This window comes from Zingiber officinale, chromosome 1A (genome assembly GCF_018446385.1).
Source record: "Zingiber officinale cultivar Zhangliang chromosome 1A, Zo_v1.1, whole genome shotgun sequence".
Taxonomy (NCBI): Eukaryota; Viridiplantae; Streptophyta; class Magnoliopsida; order Zingiberales; family Zingiberaceae; genus Zingiber; species Zingiber officinale.
In genome coordinates, this window is record NC_055987.1 from 181065665 (window position 1) to 181083248 (window position 17584).

At 37.7% G+C, this 17584-nt stretch overlaps 1 protein-coding gene across 3 annotated transcripts; it reads right to left on the reverse strand.

Moving 5' to 3' along the window:
* Positions 1-1658: 1658 nt before the first annotated feature.
* On the reverse strand, positions 1659-9336 carry LOC122038553 (protein N-lysine methyltransferase METTL21A-like). Of its 3 annotated transcripts, none has more exons than XR_006127895.1 (6): positions 9078-9336; positions 8857-8999; positions 8545-8729; positions 2185-2298; positions 1896-2116; positions 1659-1746 (listed from the first exon to the last, which is right to left on the reverse strand). XR_006127895.1 is itself a non-coding variant. In XM_042598350.1 (5 exons), exons 1-5 carry the CDS (start codon positions 9321-9323, stop codon positions 1989-1991), a joined length of 816 nt encoding a protein of 271 aa, XP_042454284.1. In that variant the 5' UTR covers positions 9324-9336; the 3' UTR covers positions 1659-1988. The 3 variants fall into 3 exon arrangements, 1 of the variants encoding a protein (XP_042454284.1); XR_006127894.1 differs by having other exon boundaries at positions 1659-1751; XM_042598350.1 differs by having other exon boundaries at positions 1659-2116.
* Positions 9337-17584: the final 8248 nt, after the last annotated feature.

The following is a 17584-nucleotide window of genomic DNA, read 5'->3' on the forward strand; positions in this document are numbered from 1 at the left end:
TTTGTAGAGTCTATTGTAACAAAATTGCTTTATATTGATTTAAACTCTTGCATATTGGTAGAAAATCCTCCAAATCTGAGACAGGTTCTTTGATGCAAGTAGGTAGTAGAAGTGGAGTGTAAATTGAGAAAGACAGGGAAGGTCACAAGTTGAAATTCCACCGTTTACTTTGCATTAAATTACTTGTAGACGTCAGTTAAATCAATCAAGTAAAACTGCGTTCTAATGCAGAGATCATAGCCACCGTTTGAACCTCGAACTACAACAAAATCAGAATGCAACAAGAAGGTTGAACAAATTAGTCATCCTATAAATCTGAGATGGTTTCCGTGTATTAGAGTATAGATCCAGAAAAACCATACAAAGATTGTGTGCACATTCCCAAGTGTCTATCAACAGGCTTATCAGCACCGTTTGATTTCGAAATCAACGAAAGGAAGTGCCAAACGATCGAAGAAAAAAAGGAACACAAGAAGCTCGTGAAACACAGAAGACTCAAGAAAGAGAAGAAAGTTTTCTTACCGTATCTTTTGCCACTTGACTCAATTCCATTCAAGGGAAACAAGAACCCACAGAAGGAGAGAGAGCAAAAACAACAACAGGACGAGGAAGCCTAGCTCTATTTTTTCAAGGAAATCCGATTTCCTGCTCCGATCCTCCCTGGATCTCCGCAAGTTCACAGGTACCTAGATGAACTCGAGATGATGCAAAGAATAGATATTGAAAAAGCAAATCGAGGCCAGAGCGTGAAAGAAATGATCACCAGGAAATCGACAGCATTATCGTGCTGAGGAGGCACGGCGGAGATCGGGTAGAGTGGACGCGGCGGCGATCGGAGGGAGGAGAGCAAGAGGGCGGCCCGAGCGCATGCGACGGCGGCGGCCTGCGATTTGAGCGAGACCATTTCGTTCCTCGGCATCCCTTTTTCTGTCCTTCCCTTTGTGAGTGACACGCCCGCCCAAATTTAATGGGTCACTTCAATGTGCTAAGCGTTTCAAACATTCAAGAAAGCAAGGCCTACTACTATCAGCCCAGGAGAGTAAATCCTTAATTGTTTTCGTTAAATTTAAAATGATTTTAACATGTTCTAATTAATTGACGCATGTTTCGTCTTCTAAACGGCTAGGTATAAACTTCTCTCCCATGCTTGCTTTTAGAACACTACCCACCTGCACACATCTGCATAACGTTGATGCTCTTAGTATTATTAGTCCTCTCCACACCTGGATTAACTATGTGTTATGTGGAACATTATGGATTAACTATGATTTAATGTGAGGTTCACATATAAATTTATTTAGAACAAAAGTTGGCATGATAGCACATAATCAACTTATTTAAAACGGTACTCGAAGTTTGGCCATGGATTATGAAAATCAAAACCTTCAACCCATGTTAAAAAATTGCTTCTTCCATCTCCCTCTACTTTTCAAGATTTTACCCTTTTTCCACCTCATCATTCAGTTCCTCGAAGGAAAATTGTTGCATTAGGGCTGTTTAAATATAGATATTGGAATTTGATGATGAACTATCAACCAATTTTGTAGAAGTTAAGATCAAAATCGAAATAAAACAAAAAATAATAAATTTATATCTGAAACACACCTTATAATTTGCACTGTAGTTAGATATTAATCCAAGGAAATGATCTTACCATCTAGCAAATATAGATGCATGATTCTGCAACAAAATGAGCATTCCATGTCAAATTCTGGTACATGTAACTTGATTGCAAGTAGGGTAAGTCTATACTGCAACACGAGATTATGCTACAAATAAATATTATAAGTAAGAAAAACGAAATTACAGATTGATCAAATAGCAATTTTCCTGTCATTTCTTTAAAAGAACAGAAAGTGCTATTTCGATCGCTTCAGTAATCAGGATGTCATTACCTCTTATCAGCTCGACCAACAAGAAATTTCAATTGCAACTTCCAAGAAGTATTGAAGCACGCCCAAGGCTTCATCTCACCAAAGGATTTTCTATCATTTCTTTACGAGAACATAAAGTGCTACTCGATCACTACGGTAATCAGGATGCCATTGTGTCTTATCAACTCGACCGATGAGAAACTCTTTCATTGCAACCTCAAAGAAGTACTCGAGCACAGCATCTGCCAATTAAAGATATAAGCAATCTGTTGTTGTATGCTTTAGAGAGCTTTGAGCTAACAGTTGCTACCATTTCGGAGTTCCCCGGCCAAAAAAACTGTTGTCTGAAACCCACAAATTTGTTTTAGTGTCAACAATAGATCTTCGACTGCTCCTTCACTGTACACAACATCTGATCCAAGAACTGAAATAAAAATTATTACTGATAAGATTTTGCTTCAGTAAAAGATCAACTTTCTAGAAGCTAGAGCTTGCCAAGGCTCTATATGATGAGAGATGGAACATTGAGCATCAAGTTCACTATATAACTTATGTTGAGATGAGATTGGATACATGGATGTCATCTTGCCATGGAACTTATATAGCTAAGGTTAATGACCATAAGATTTTTAATATTCTTTTAGCCTGAGAGTTGATACCTATGAAATGCACATAACATGTCAAATAAGAACATGATATAAGTGCTCTTAGTTTCACACCTGGGGCCTTGATTTTTAAAAAAAATATAAATCCGCTACATTAGCAACCCCCCTAGTGTCGGCTCCACGGATATGGAGGAAGGTACATACAGGTACATAGATGTCAAGCGCATGGAGGGGTAAATCTCAGGTCGTTAGTTCCTGAGAATCGACCCCTGACCATTATGCCAGAGATGTCATGCGTTCACCGTTTGTGCTACGCCCTGGGGCAGGTGCCTTAATTTTAAAACTCTAATTATAAGTTGCTTTGACAATATCTTAATCTATGCTCCTCAAACTGGGGTACAAGCATCCAACACAAGTGTAGATCCATGTTCCTTGATCAATAAGGGTAGCATTTGTATCTTATGGATGATGCGTAGGGAAAAGTGCATCAACTTTAGCGACGTCCACAAATCTTGCCTCTATTTGTATCCACGTCGAGTTCTTCAAGACAACTCCGGTGATCAACAAGGTTCGCCTCCGATTGGTACTAACCAAGCATGGAGGCGATGTGATCCAAGAGAAGGAAGAAGAAGAGAAAGCTTGAGGAAAAAAAATTTCTTCCTTAGCTTTTGGTGGGCAGCCGCGGAGAGAGGAGAGAGGAGGCTAGGTTTCCAAAAACCTAAATTCATGAATAATGAATTGGTTGTTAATTTTCTCCCTTCTACATCAATATATAGGTTCTCTTAATGAGTTGGATTAAAAAGTCTAAACTCGGCCCAAATTTCTTAACCAAAATTTGGCCCAATAACCTCTTGATTTGGTTCACAAACAAACCAACTTGGTTTAAATCAAACCAATTTGGTTTATTACTAAACCAAACAGGATCTAACTCTTCCATAAGAGATGTAGCTCATCCGCGCTTCCGTTCTGACAAAATATCTTTCATATTTGCCCTACATCTGATCCAACTAAACATCTTATCTCTTGATCTGAAAATTGAATTCTCAAACTTGTTTTATGTCTTTTAGATACTCGTAGTGCGTGTGACTCAATAGGTTTCCGATTTATTTTGGTCGGCCATAATTAACTATTTAATTGTGGATCGATCATGAGTGACACCTAGTAGTACATCATGATCCCCAATTAACCAAAAAATCATAGTTGATTCCAGAACTAGTTATGAACCCTTCAGCGGCTATAGTGAGTCGTGTCTTGTTCCTTTCACTCATCTTATACCCACTTGATTCAAGACATGGTCTATGTGTCCGTCTCCACTAAACTGATTACGTCACACCTAGCCCCAAGTAATATTAACTCGTCCTGTGGATTCAAATTACTCTTACATGTGTCTAAGAGTCTCATACTCTTAGCATGTGATGCTTTGCAAAGACTTTGAGTAACAATCCTAACAAGTGGTCATAGGATATATGTTTCCTCGCAAGGAGTGTTGAATCCTCTATGGGTTATCCAAACACTTTCAGGCACTTCGACTTATACCCAATCATCTTGAATTCACGTCTTCAAGGAGATGATTTGCTTAAGATGTCAAAGTATAAACCTCCACGACCAAAGTGACTTGAATACCTCAAGTCGAAGGAAACTTACACTAGAGCTGCGGTAAGAACTTCACAGGCATATCCATATATGTAGAGAATCATATGAAGTCTTACAGCAGATCACTCCAATGAACTAGTTACCATAACTAACATCCACATTTAACTCTCGACAACCCAATGTCTCCAGCTAGTGAGTAACAGTTGCTTAGCTAGACAAAGGAGTATAACCCGTGCTAGTCTCACAAAATTGATGATATCCGAATATATCAATTCATTGACTAGGGAATATTTCAATACTTTCATAATTAGACATGTAGAGATGCTCACTAGTTGTAATCCAATTACAAGTTCTCTTATGCTATGAATCATATTACAGACATTCAGTAAATGAGTTTAAGATCATTTAAATGCACTCAAATAATGAATCTTTATTTATCGAAATAAATAGTACAAACCTTTAGGCGATTGCCTTACGACATCTCTTAAACATAATATACAGGATCCGGAGAAAGAGTCAGATAACATAGATCTATTGTACGCAGCCTTACACTGCATTGCAAGAGACTGTTTCTATGACTCGAATCCGTGACCACAACTTTACCATTGTGTCCAACATAAAACATAAAATACATAGCATATAACAATCTATATGACTAACATTGTCAAACATGTCATATTGCAAGCTGCAAAGATTGAACACATGCAAAACAAATGTTTAAATCAACACCTATAAGATACCAAACCAAGAACATATATTCTGAAAGTGTTCCAAGAACAGTCCAATGAGTGAAAAAGAGTGAAAAAGTGACAAGACCAGTTTAACTTTGCATGTCTTAGAAATGATAAAATTAAATGATTCAAGTTGTCATGTTCTCTCATTTCCTTTTTTTCCTCTCCTTTTAAGTAGACCAAACAAAATAAATATTTCCCCTCTCTCTTTCTTTCCATTTTCCCTCACCCAATACTCTTCCTTTCTTTCTCATCTTCCTCCCTTCAAAAAGACATAGCGTCTTTGAAACTGTTAAGCAACATGTAATGGGATACTGTGAAGCATGCAAGAGCTGTTTCATGGCTTTAAATTGAAAAAAAAAAATACAATGGTTATCATCTCAATGTCTTTCAATCAATTTTGTGCAACATTGCAAAGCGCCTCATAAGATTTAAATTGATAATTTGGGATTTCTTGCTTATGGACTATTGGTGAGACATTTTATTACTTGGTTAAAAGTTACAAAGGTTATAATGAAAAGAAAGGATGAGCTCTAGAAAAAATCGGTTGAGTTAATCAACGCAGGACAGCAACAAGAAAAGGAAGACAGATAAAATGAGCAGGGTATTGAGGTTACTGAGGAAGACCAATAAGAGGATGAACAGAAAAATCAAATTGTGGCTTATTTTTCATATTTTTAGTAACTGATTTCATACTATAGACACTGCATCTTTTTTTTTTTTGAGTAAACTATAGGTTTTTGTACTCAATTATGATTTAGACATTCACATCAGTTTCTCTATAATATCTCTAAAATTTGAGGCAAACCATCCACTTTATTAAATTTAGACAATCATTTTTAACTACACACTACATCAATTATCATAAAATTTCCATTATCTTTATTTTTTTATTGTTTTCTTCTCTCTCTTCCACTTTTTTTATTATTTTTTCTCTCTCCCTATATAATATCTACTTTTTATTACCCAATTCATTCCATTTATTTTTTCTCTCTCCCAAATTAAATGATATTTTAATGTTTAGGGAATGAATTTCATTCCCTAAATTTAGAAAAGTATGATTCATGAAATCTAAATTTAGAAAATAGATAGGGTAACCGATACAAAGATTTTTTTTTACATAACATGTAAAATTTAAGATAAATTCTATGTGTAGGGAAGCTGATATGGATGCTCTTTTACATGAATGCTCAAGTGTGCTTATTTTGTTTTTATATCTTCCCTTTCCATTTGAAATTACATATTCTAATTTGATTTGACTTTTGTGATATTTTTCTCTATCAATTATCAGTAAGAATCTTAGCACATAGAGAATCTTAAGATGGAAGGTTCTTCACACTATGCATAATCCCTAGAGACGTTGTTGACTCCTTAGATGGACGAATCATTGAGGACATCATTAACTATGTCTATGAAGAGTTCCTCCACTCTAATAACTTATTTGTCTATTTTAATATAAAAGGAAATTTTTATTAAATTGATAGGAGATTGTATAAATATTTAATGTTAAATTGTAAATGATTAATGTTTAATGCAATTATAATGTCTTTGTATAGATTATTAAAGATAAATTGTTAACTTGTCTATGTCTATAGGATTATTAGGAACAAATTGTTAATTTAACTCTAATAATCTATATTGACAATCGCGGGATGCCTCCACAGTGCTGGAAGTGTCGCAGGATGCCTCCACCGAGGTCGAAAGCATTGCGGGACACCTCCGCAAGCACTGGAAGTGTCGCGCGACACCTCCTCCGACGCCGGAAGCGTCGCGCGAAGCCTCCTTCGGCGCCGGAAGCGTTGTACGACGCCTCCGCCAATGCTGAAACTGTCATGAAACTCCTCCACAGGCACTGGAAGCATCGCGCGACGCCTCACGTCGATCGCACATTGTACAGAAAAAGAAAAAACATATTTAATTAATTTAAATAATTCCAAGCGAGATGTGATATTTCGAATAGACTTTCATAAATCCAATTAAATTATCCCTATAAATATATAAAAAATATATTTAAAATTAAATAAAAAATTATTAATTGATATTATAAAAATTCTTTTTTTACTGTTTTAAATTTTATTAAAAATTCTAAAAAAAAATAAAAAAAACTAAAAAATTCTGATAAATCATATTTATATTCTGATAATTTATTATTATTATTTTGTATTTTTTACTGTTTAATTGATATTTTGATTTTTTTTACTATTTTAAATATATATCATTTCAACTAATAATTAATTAAATGAATAAACAATTAATTTATATAATTATAATGTATCAATTTTAATTTGAGTTATTAATATATTTTTAAAGAAAACTATATCTAATAATTTTTTCTAACCACATTAAGTTGTTCAAATAACTTATATAAAATCAATATACAACTTATTTTTAAATTATACACAATAAACATATTTATCTAATAATTACTATATATAAATAAAAAAAATACCGAAACTGTATCGGCACGGCACGATACCAAAACCGTATCGTTTCGGTCTGAGATCAAAACTTCGGCACGGGTTGATATTTTAAACCATGCCCCTAACACTTTTAGGGAAACTAGCTTTTAGGGATTTTTTTAAAAAACATGTCCAAATATGTTTTAGAGGAAAATTATTTAGGGCAAATAAGTATGACGCTAAATCTAATTTTTGTTGCAGTGACAAAAAAATATGATGGCTTCCACTTGATTTGGTTCAATCCAGTTTGGATTGAACCACATTCGATTTCCACATATAGAGGATTGTGTATGTTAGATGCATTGCGATATGCTACTGAATGCCTAAGTAGTCGCATATGGAGCCACTTCGCTGCTCTTTTAAAGCATGTACCTTACAACTTTGGTTTGAACCATAATAAATTTCTACATATAGAGGATTGTGTATGTTATATACAATGTGATATGCTACTGAAAAAGCCTAAGTGGTCACATATGCAGCAGCTTCAGCTGCTGTTTTAAAGCATGTATCTTACACCTTTGCTAATTGTTTCAATGACTTTTTTTTCCTATTTTTTTATTTTTTAACCAAACGGCATCCAGCATCAGAAAAGCAACTTAAAGAAAACATTTATAAGGGAAAAAGAGAAACTAATTTAAGATTCATATTTAAGCATTTAGTAAAGAAAAGCAAGCTAGAAGTTCATCTCTTTGTGAAGAATCAAAGAGGAACAATAACCACACTAGATGTTTATGCCAATGTCCTTACAAGGAGTGCAAACTAGTACCTAGGGCGTTATCCTTGTATATTAGATCCTTCATATTTATATATGACTGTAGTATAGAGTAAATTCTTCCATTACTGTTCCAATTTAAGACATGGTAGATCTGGAAATCAACCGTGAAAAAGGAAACATAATTTGGTTTCAACGAAAGAGCAAGGCATAGTTTCTTTAGCACATAAAGTAGACTCCCTGCTCTCTATTTTCAAGTCATGTAAGCATCAGCAATAATTACTTTGCCTGATTGAATGAACGAAAATTAAAAAACCCAAAGGAAACCATCCTTTCTCCTCAAAAACCATTGGTTCAAGGAAGATTGTTATCCTATTCCACAAATAGGCATAGCCTCTTAGGGTTTTAGAGGCGTCCTACTATATCCACGATTCCACATATACCAAAATTATGTCCAAATGCATCTCACAAATTGTATTGAAGCTATTGCTATATAATTCATTACGGTAAATAAAAGAAAATTAATCATTCAAACCAGTAGATGAGGAAACGAATGCACACATATCTTACCAATATCAGGCAAGGGATCAAGCAGCTCCTGATCCAGATCATCACCCCATACAAGCTCAGTGACTAGCGTTGAACCACGCCTATTTCCTTTCTCCACATTCTGATCTACATTTTTCTTCAAAAGCTTCAGCCGATCAGGTAAGTCAGTCAGAACGGCATCTGCGCCCAAGAGAGCTGCTATACAGCTAAAGAGCACACGAAAGAGCATTGGATAAGCTTCAACAATATGCTTTCATAAAGCGACCATCTTAACTCAGATGCAGGTATTAAATTCAATGCATAGGTTTAGAAAGATAAGTGAATCAAAGTTACCCAACTAAGCCGCAGCCAGCACCGAGTTCGATGATTCTTTTTCCATGGAGACGTAGGGTTCCCGAATCCACAGAATGCTCCAAGAACTTGCCGAGAACAATTCCGCTGTCCCACATCACGGCCCCGGTAACTCCAGGCGTGCTCTGGAAATATAAGAAATGGTTTTGCGCATGAGAACTAAGGACTTCGAGCAAAAAGAAATTTAAAGGATTTCACTTTACCATGGAGGAAGGGGACTGGTGGATGGTAAGGTGTTGGCCGCAGGCGTCGATTGCGAGGGTTTGCGACGAGTGTCTAACGAAGAGATTCTGCCGCCGCGACGCCGGTTGCTGCAACGCCCACAGAAGTAGTATCTCCTCCGTCGCCGTCTCAACCAACTCCACGGCGTTTTCATACGCTCCTAAACGCGACATGGGCATGGTCGCGGCCGCCGCCGCTGTGTTTTGCTCCGTCGATGCATCTTCCATGGCTGTGTGGTCCGAGAAGGTTTTCCTTTGAGGAATTTATTTATATAACTAGTTCTTCTATAATAGAAAATAATTTATCTATAGAAAAATATTTTTTTGAAAATTTAAAAATTATTTTTTATTATTTATATAAAATTAATACCTTTCAAAAATATTTTCCAATATGTAATATATAAATAAATAATCTTTTGTCAATAACATGGGTTATATTATTAGTCGGCAAAAATGGATATAATAATGTGTAATTGACATTAAAATTTGATTATTTTTTTTCCTTGACTTTCAACCTTATCAATCTTGTTAACAAATACAATTATCTTAATAAATGCATCAATTGATTTCTCATTTATCTTAAAAAAAATTTTACAATGATGATATAACAAACTTTTAATTAAAATACATATTAGTTAATAAATGATTATGCTACTATTCAGTCATTTATCTTTCTCCACCTACACTTGAGACATGAGAAGTATCTGGAGTGAGCAAAATCAAATTTTACTAAATAAATTTGATTATTTTTTATTGATATGCAATTAAATGTTTGTATTTGACCCAATTGATAAATTAATTTGTTTAATTTTTAATCTCATCAATATTCTTCAATTTTAATTTAACATTTAATATAAAATATAGTATGTTGACAAATATATTATAAAAATATTCAATTAAAATATTTAAATAGGATGTTGGAATTCCATCTCAATTTTGTAGACACTTCTCTACATTCGATCAATTCGTAGGATATATGTGTTGGATCAATGATGCAGCTAAAGGGATGAATAGACATTCATAATTTTTCTTGCTTTTGTTCTTGCGTATTTTTACAATTTGTTAATATGTAACAAAAACAAATAAAGTAACAAATATAAAAATATAAGATACAAACAAATCAATTTAGTAGTTTGAACCCTTCCCTATTCCATAATCTATGTTTCATTAGTAGATCACTCTTAAAATTACAGTTATCTTTTTTTCTCTTCATACTATGAAGGTAGAGAAACTTTTTATATTTTTTATTTTTTTAGTAAATTTAAATAATACACAAATATAAGTAACTAACAAAATAATATAACAAATAAAGATACATAAAAAAAACTTTATTTTGCTAATTGTTGTTGATTCTATCCGAAGTCATGAAGTTGGAAAGTTGAGGATGTGACAGTCTCATTGATTGAATGAAGACCTCATTCTTATCTGCAAAACAAAACCAAACTACGGAAGGAGTCCCTAGCGTTAGTCCTCTAACACTAGAAGTAGGAGAAGGAAAAATAAGAGTATTAGGGACAGAGGTGAATCTTATCTTTCTTCATACCTGACATACTCTTTTATACCTTTCTTAGTGACCCTTCATCTTCCTCTGTTTTAATGATATTAATTACCGATAGAAAATATCTTTGTCTTGGCTTCTTTTCATTAATGATAGATAGAGTGCTCTCTTTTCTTTTTTCTTTCCCTTATTAATTATTCATCTTTTACTCTTTTATTATTTTATCGGTTAATTATATGTACAACGTCATACCTCGAGTCAAACGAGTGACTTGTTTAGCTTGGGCTCCTAGCCCACGCAGCTTGCTCTTCTGTCGACAGGGTTGACCAGACATTGGTTTACTCAGATGGTCGACCAGACAATGATCCCTCTGATCGGTCGATGAGTCGCTTCCCGCTCGGGTGCGACTGAGCCTTGCTTAAGCTCTGACGTTGATAGTTATGGCCGCAGCCTTGACTTTGACGTATGTCGTAGCAATTGACTCGTGCCAGGTAGGCTCCTCCTTATCGCCGCATCACAAGTCTCCCCTTCAAGTCTAGTCGAAGGAGGCTGCAAGTTTGACTGACTGGACAAGATGTGTCTTCAGCGACTCTGAGGCCTATTCGGCCCAAATGCTACAGTGTCCGATCGAACTGTGCTCAGTCTGTAATCATTGATCAACCCATAAACCAACGCCGCTCAGCTTCATTTTGTCGTTGTCGGGTTCAGCCTTGTGACCCGTTCTTTGCGTCGATCGGGACGCTGAGCAGCAACACTTGACACATGTTTTTCTTTTCCTTACGCGTCCTCAGGCGAGTTCGATCTTGGCTGACGTTATCCAGATTTCTTAAAGACCGTGTAACTCTCTGATAGTTATGGCTGAGCACGCGACCATATCTTTTTAATTAAGTTCATTAAATGATATCCGATGGTTGAAGGACACGTGTCCCTCACTACCGTCGCACGCTCAATGTGACAGGAGGATATTCTCTTGCAACGAGGTGTGCACCTTTTCAAAATCAATGATGGGATCTTCTTCTAGGTTTTCGTAACTTTAGATCAGATGACTGAGGTCCACCGACTGCGAGATTTATAAACCTCGCGTGCGTCGTCATCTTCCTCATTCTGTGCCTCCGTGTTTAAACTTTCTAGCGACCAATTTACCACCGGTCTATAGTTCCCAATCCACCCTTTCTTCTCTATCGTTTGTAATATTTTCGTATTTCTCTCCATCAACTAGTACCGAACTCCTTTCGGCTACTGTTGTGGGTCGTCGTTTTGTTTCACCTACACGACATTCCCCTTACTCCTCAACTCTTTCACTATTTTTATTATCCCAAATTGTCCGAGCCGGGGACTTTTCTTTTCCAAGCCCGAGTGCGTCTAGTCTTCTTTGACAAGATGTCATCCTCCAACAAGCATTAGAAGGACTACTACTTTTTTGTTCGCTTTCTTGAGCGTTCGGACTTCCCAACTAGGTGGCAATTAGAGGTGTCGAACCCTCTAGAGCTCAAAAAATACAAGAGTCGCTCGAACTACCTTCATGTAGCTTCCAGCTTGGCCGGTCAGAAATACCATATACACAAGTTTTTGCTGGAGGGTGTCCTCTACGTGTTCGGCCTGAGCTCGATTTGCACAAGGCTTCCGCCCAGTCTAGATATGCTCCTTCTTAGTCTAACTTTTTAATCTAACTGATTTCTCTTTTTCTTTTGCGGCTCAAGTCATGTTACGCGCATGTCTGGCCGATAAAGCCAATCAGGCTGCACAATTGGCTCAGCTTGATAAACAGGTCAGCTCCTTCAAGTCCAAGCTCAATTTGGCCAACACCAAGAAGCTCTGGGCCATCGAGGACTTGGAGATCAAAAATAAGAAGTTTCGGGTGTTGGCCCAAAACCTAAAGGAGGTTGAGGCCACATTGAAGGTCGAGCGGGATGGATGATCGGCTGAGCAGATCGTCGCGAAGACCCAACTCGACGCCAAAGATGAAGAGTTGGCCAAGTTGAAGGAAGAGTTGAAGGCATACCGAGCCACCTTAGAGACTTATCAGGGAGCTGAGTCGAGCAGGTTTGATCTCATGAAAGCAGACCTACATCGACTCAGACGTTTTTAATGACAAGGTCGTCGATCGGGTACTCCGTCTATTCGACCTTGCTATCGACGTGACTCTCAATTAATTGACGGAAGACGGCTACCTCCCCATCGCTCTGACAAGCAAGATTATTAGCGAGACAAGCTGACTGAATCGCTGCCCGATGATGTTTTAGATTATCTTGAGTGAGCCTGCTCGTGTGAGTTTTGCTTCTATAATTTTTTGAAGTATCAATGAATGATCGTTCGTCTGGCGAACCATTTTTTCTTTGTCCCTTTCTTGCCATTTGACATTTTCGGGTTCGACTTGTATTCAGTTCACACGCGACCACGCAAACTAGAGCGAAACTGAGTTGTTTATGCCCCCAAGTGTGGTTTCGTGATCTTCTGATCGACAACGGGTTATCTAATTTTACAAATGATCTGATTTCGGGTCCTTCAGCTTTCTCCTTGCTGCAGCCAACAACGTGGATCTCAAGTCGCTGAGCATGCGACTTCCTTACTCGGTTGGAATCTTTGCTGGTCGGACCACCTGTGATCATACCTATCTCCCCTCGAGCGCCATTACTCTGGTTCTCTTCCTCCTGTGCCGACGGTTCATTCCACTCGACGAAGCATCGGGCGGGACTTGGATTGTTCCCACGTTGAGACCGATGGTGGCGTGGTTCGGGCGTTGTCCTCTCTCCTTCCCTTCGAACGGTTGATCAGCGCCTTTGTTGCTGATCAAGTGATGGTGATCGACGGTGGTATCCCCGCGAGGTCGTCTTACTTGCTGCCAAGTCGTAGCAGTCTCAGATGTTGTGCGTTGCCGACTGGTGGAAGGAGCAGAACATCGGCGTCCACCTTTTTCCTTTTGCGGCCTTTGGACGAGCGGCAACCACATGCTGCATAGTATATGTCTTGGGCTCGTGTGGCAGGGCTCCTCCCGAGCGAGGCCCTTTGGGAGGTTGATGGTTGCTTGGCTGCCGCCGTTCAAATACTCCTATGGGCTCGGCATGAGTCTCCTTGTTCCTTGCCGTTTGGGCTTCTTTAACGTTGATGTATTCATTGGCCTTCTTTTGTAGGTGGCTAAACTCCCTTGGCGGCCTCTGGATGAGCGACCGGAAGAATTCTCCTTTAGTGAGCCCTTAAGTGAATGCGTTCACTAATACATCTAAGAAGACTGTTGGGATGTCCATCGCCACTTGATTGAAGCGTTGAATATAGACCCTTAATGCTTCTCGGGACCCCTACTTCAGTGAGAATAGATTGACACTCATCTTCTGATGGTGATGACTGCTAGCGAAGTGATGCAAGAAGGCCTCTCGGAAGTCTTTGAAGCTGTGGATCGAGCTACAAGGCAACCGTTTGAACCAACCTTGCGTCGATCCGGATAGCGTGGTGAGGAATATTTCAGCATTTCACCCCATCCGTGTACTAGTGAAGTGTGGCCGCGTTCAAACTTGGCCAAGTGGTCATCGGGGTCGGTCGCCCCATTATATTTTCCGATCGTTAGTGGAGTGTAATGCTTTGACGGAGGGTCATTTAGAATCCCTTCCGAAAATTGTCGATTGACCCGCTCGGGCGAATCATCCTCTCTAGGTGCCCTTCTTTTCCTTATGTCTCGAGCGGGTGCCTCATTTGAGGAAGATCCCTAGTCTCTATCCGCTCGACCTCTTTCTTCTACCAGGGTCCAAAACGACGTTCGGTGTAGGGGGGCCAACGCATAAGGTGCTTCTCCATAGGTGCCGATCGGCCTTTTGTTCGAGTCTCGAATGGAAAGATGTTCCGTTCGGTCCCCTCGCTCAGCTTGGTGACCTGCCGTGGAAGTTGCAGGCTCCCGCGCTTGCCGATCGGCCAGCGCCATGTTGTTGCTATTGCTCTAATATCTTCGTCACTCAAGCCTGTATTAGTGCATCGAGATCCTCTTGCATCAGCGTCACTGTTGTGAGTCGTCCAGAGTCTTCCATCTTCTTGTTCGGATGCAGGCTATGTTCCCACATACAACCCCAAAATGATCCTGTCTGAAGTCGTGAAACTGGAAAGCTGGAGATGTGGTAGTCTCGCTGACTGGATGAAGACCTCGCTCCTATCTGCAAAACAAAACCAAATCAGGGAAAGAGTCTCTGTCATTGGTCCTCCGATGCTCAAGTTAGAAGCAGGAGAAGAAAAGGTGAGAGTACTAGGGACAGAAGTGAATCTTACCTTTCTTCATACCTGATATATTCTTTTATACCTTTCTTAGTGCCCCTCCATCTTCTCCTGTTTTAATGATATTAATTACCAATAGAAAGTATCTTTGTCTTGACTTCTTCTCATTTAATGATAGATGGAGCTCTCTTTTATTTTCTCTTTCCCTTATTAATTATCCGTCTTTTCCTCTTTTATTATTTTATCAGTTCATTATGTGTACAACGCCAACGTCATATCTCAGGTGTACAATGCCCCTCCATCGAGCCGTCTTTCCCTTATTATTGGGCGTCTTGACTTTGACCTATACCGTGACAATTGACTCGTGTTAGATAGACTCTTCCTTATCACCACATCATTTGTTGTTCTGGATTACTTGCCAAAAAAAACAATCATGAATGTTTCTAAAATCTCATAGTCTTCCTTATTTTATAACTATTTTTATTTTCTAAAATGTGCTCTATGATCAATTATTTCTTACAAACATTTCGGTCTAAGTTAACTATGACTAATACAATTTTGACCTGTTAAATTTTTATCTCATCAATCTTATCTACTTTGAGTATCATCTCCAAAGTATTTATTTTGCACACTATAAGGTTTGAACTCCTGATCACAAAGTAAGAGTTTTTCATTTAAATCAGATGTGTTATTCAATCATGATTAAATTTTTGTGATCATGTCTTCAAACCTTATTGCGAACAAAGGGTTTTTGAGTTGGTTGAGGCGGTTAACTATTTTAAATATCAATCAACTGATGAAGAGTATTAATCAAGAGATTTAAAGTTCGAATCTTAGCTATAGTGAGAAGCGGGCCTAAGAATACTGGTATTAATCGATGATGTTCCTGTTCGAAAGTAGAGAAGATGACAAGCTTATGATGTGATTGGAAGTTTGACGGGGCTAAGACTCCACATGATCATATAACACAAAAGTGTCAAGGCCGGGAAGGGATTCTTGATGTTGGTTCTTCGACACAAGTCAGTTTCCCATGATGTAAAGAATAGCAAAGAGAGTGTAGAATAATAAAGTTGTTTATACCTTTACCTGTAGATAAGAACCCCCTTTTATAGTGCCACTGTAGCGTCTGTACACGCATCTCAAAACGTGCACACGTTTTTCCAAATGTCTTCTGAAAAAATAAGTCAAAAAGTATTGCTGACACCTTTCTTTAAGTGAGCATGCATATCTTTGATGCGACAAGCTAGAAACTTCTAAAGTACGATTTGTCTAGGGAACATGCTTTGTTGTCAGTGGCACAAACCTCCAAAATAGTTCAAGGAGACAAAAGGGTGGGTCTCGTTGTAGGCCGACCGAAGTCCGCTTGGCTGGGACAGCTCCGCTCGGTCGTGTTGAACATCACAATCTTCCTTCACTTATCTTTTTCGTAGTCGGAGGGCTTCATCTCTCCCGAACGGACATGTCGTCAGGTCAGCCAAGATGAAGTCCGGGGATGTAGTATTCGTCTGTCTCTTAACTTTATCCTGTTCGCTTAGCCTTGCTTGCCCATTCGGACATGCCGTCCTGCCAGCCATAACTGACTCATTTGATCGATCTGTGGCTAGTGCCTCTTTTCCTTTATTGACTTTAACTTATCGTGGGACTCCTTTTCATCACTGTATCAGGAGGATACTTGGATTAAAAAAAACATAAATACAAAATAAATTAAAATCCATAGTCATCGCCCCCAAATGATCCAACATTTCAAACCCCAAAATTAAAGGATTTAGGGTTAGTACTAGTATCATGACTTTTTTTTTTAAAAAAAATAATGTGTTGTTAAATTTTTAAAGTTAAAATTTCACCAACGTAAAGAGTTGTATTATTGGAGTGGTAGTATGCTTATGGCATTAATGATGATCCTAAAAAATTATAAGGATTAAAATGAGATGATTATAAAAATAATAATTAAATATTATATATTAAAAATTAAAAGTTAAGAGAATAGTAAAAACATGAAAGAGAATATGAGTTAAGAGAGATTAAGATAATAACACATAAAACGCAAGATGATAGAATATGAAAAAAAAAAATAATTAGATTAGATAATATTGAATTTAAGGGGGCGTTTGGTTCTTTCCTAGGAATAGGAATCGGAATGAGAATCATTGTATTATGGAATGGGAATGAGTATGAGCATGGATATCACTCTTAAAAACAATGTTTGGTTAGTTGTATATCTTCTATCGGAATAAATCAAAGTTTCCTTTTTTACCCTTAAAGGAAAATAAGAGAAAAAATTAGATGTGAAAGAAAGATGAATGTGAGAGAAAAATATGATGAAAGAGAATGATGAGAAAGAAAGTATTATGAGAGAGAAAGTGTGATAAGAAAGAATGAAGAGAGAGAAAGTGTGATGAGAGAAAATGAAAAAAGAGAGTGTGATTGGAGAGAGCATGATGAGAGAAAATATGATGTGAGAGAAAATATGATAGGAGAGGATGAAGAGAGAGAAAATATAGTGAGAAAAAATGAGGAGAGAGAGAGTCATGAGAGAGATTAAGGAGAGAGAAAGTATGGTGAGAGAAAAAGAGAACAGTGAATATGATGGGAGAGATTGAGGAGAGAGAAAGTATGATGAGAGAGAAAGTGTGTTGAGGAAAAAAAGAGTAAGTGTGATAAGAGAAATTGAGGAGAGAGAAAGTATGATGAGAGAAAAAGTGTGTTGAGGAAAAAGGAAGGAAGTGTGATAAGAGAGATTGAGGAGAGAGAAAGTGTAATGAGAAAAAAGAGAAAAGAGAGTGTGATGGGAGAG

Bases quoted from the DNA above. Each gene is read 5' to 3' on its own strand.
- LOC122038553 (XM_042598350.1), bottom strand. From the start codon at position 9,323: ATGGAAGATGCATCGACGGAGCAAAACACAGCGGCGGCGGCCGCGACC. The intron at 9,000-9,077 runs GTAAAGTGAAAT...TTATATTTCCAG, and splicing joins ACCAGTCCCCTTCCTCCATG to AGCACGCCTGGAGTTACCGG. The intron at 2,299-8,544 runs GTAAGATATGTG...TTTTTATTTCAG, and splicing joins TGATCCCTTGCCTGATATTG to TTCTTGGATCAGATGTTGTG.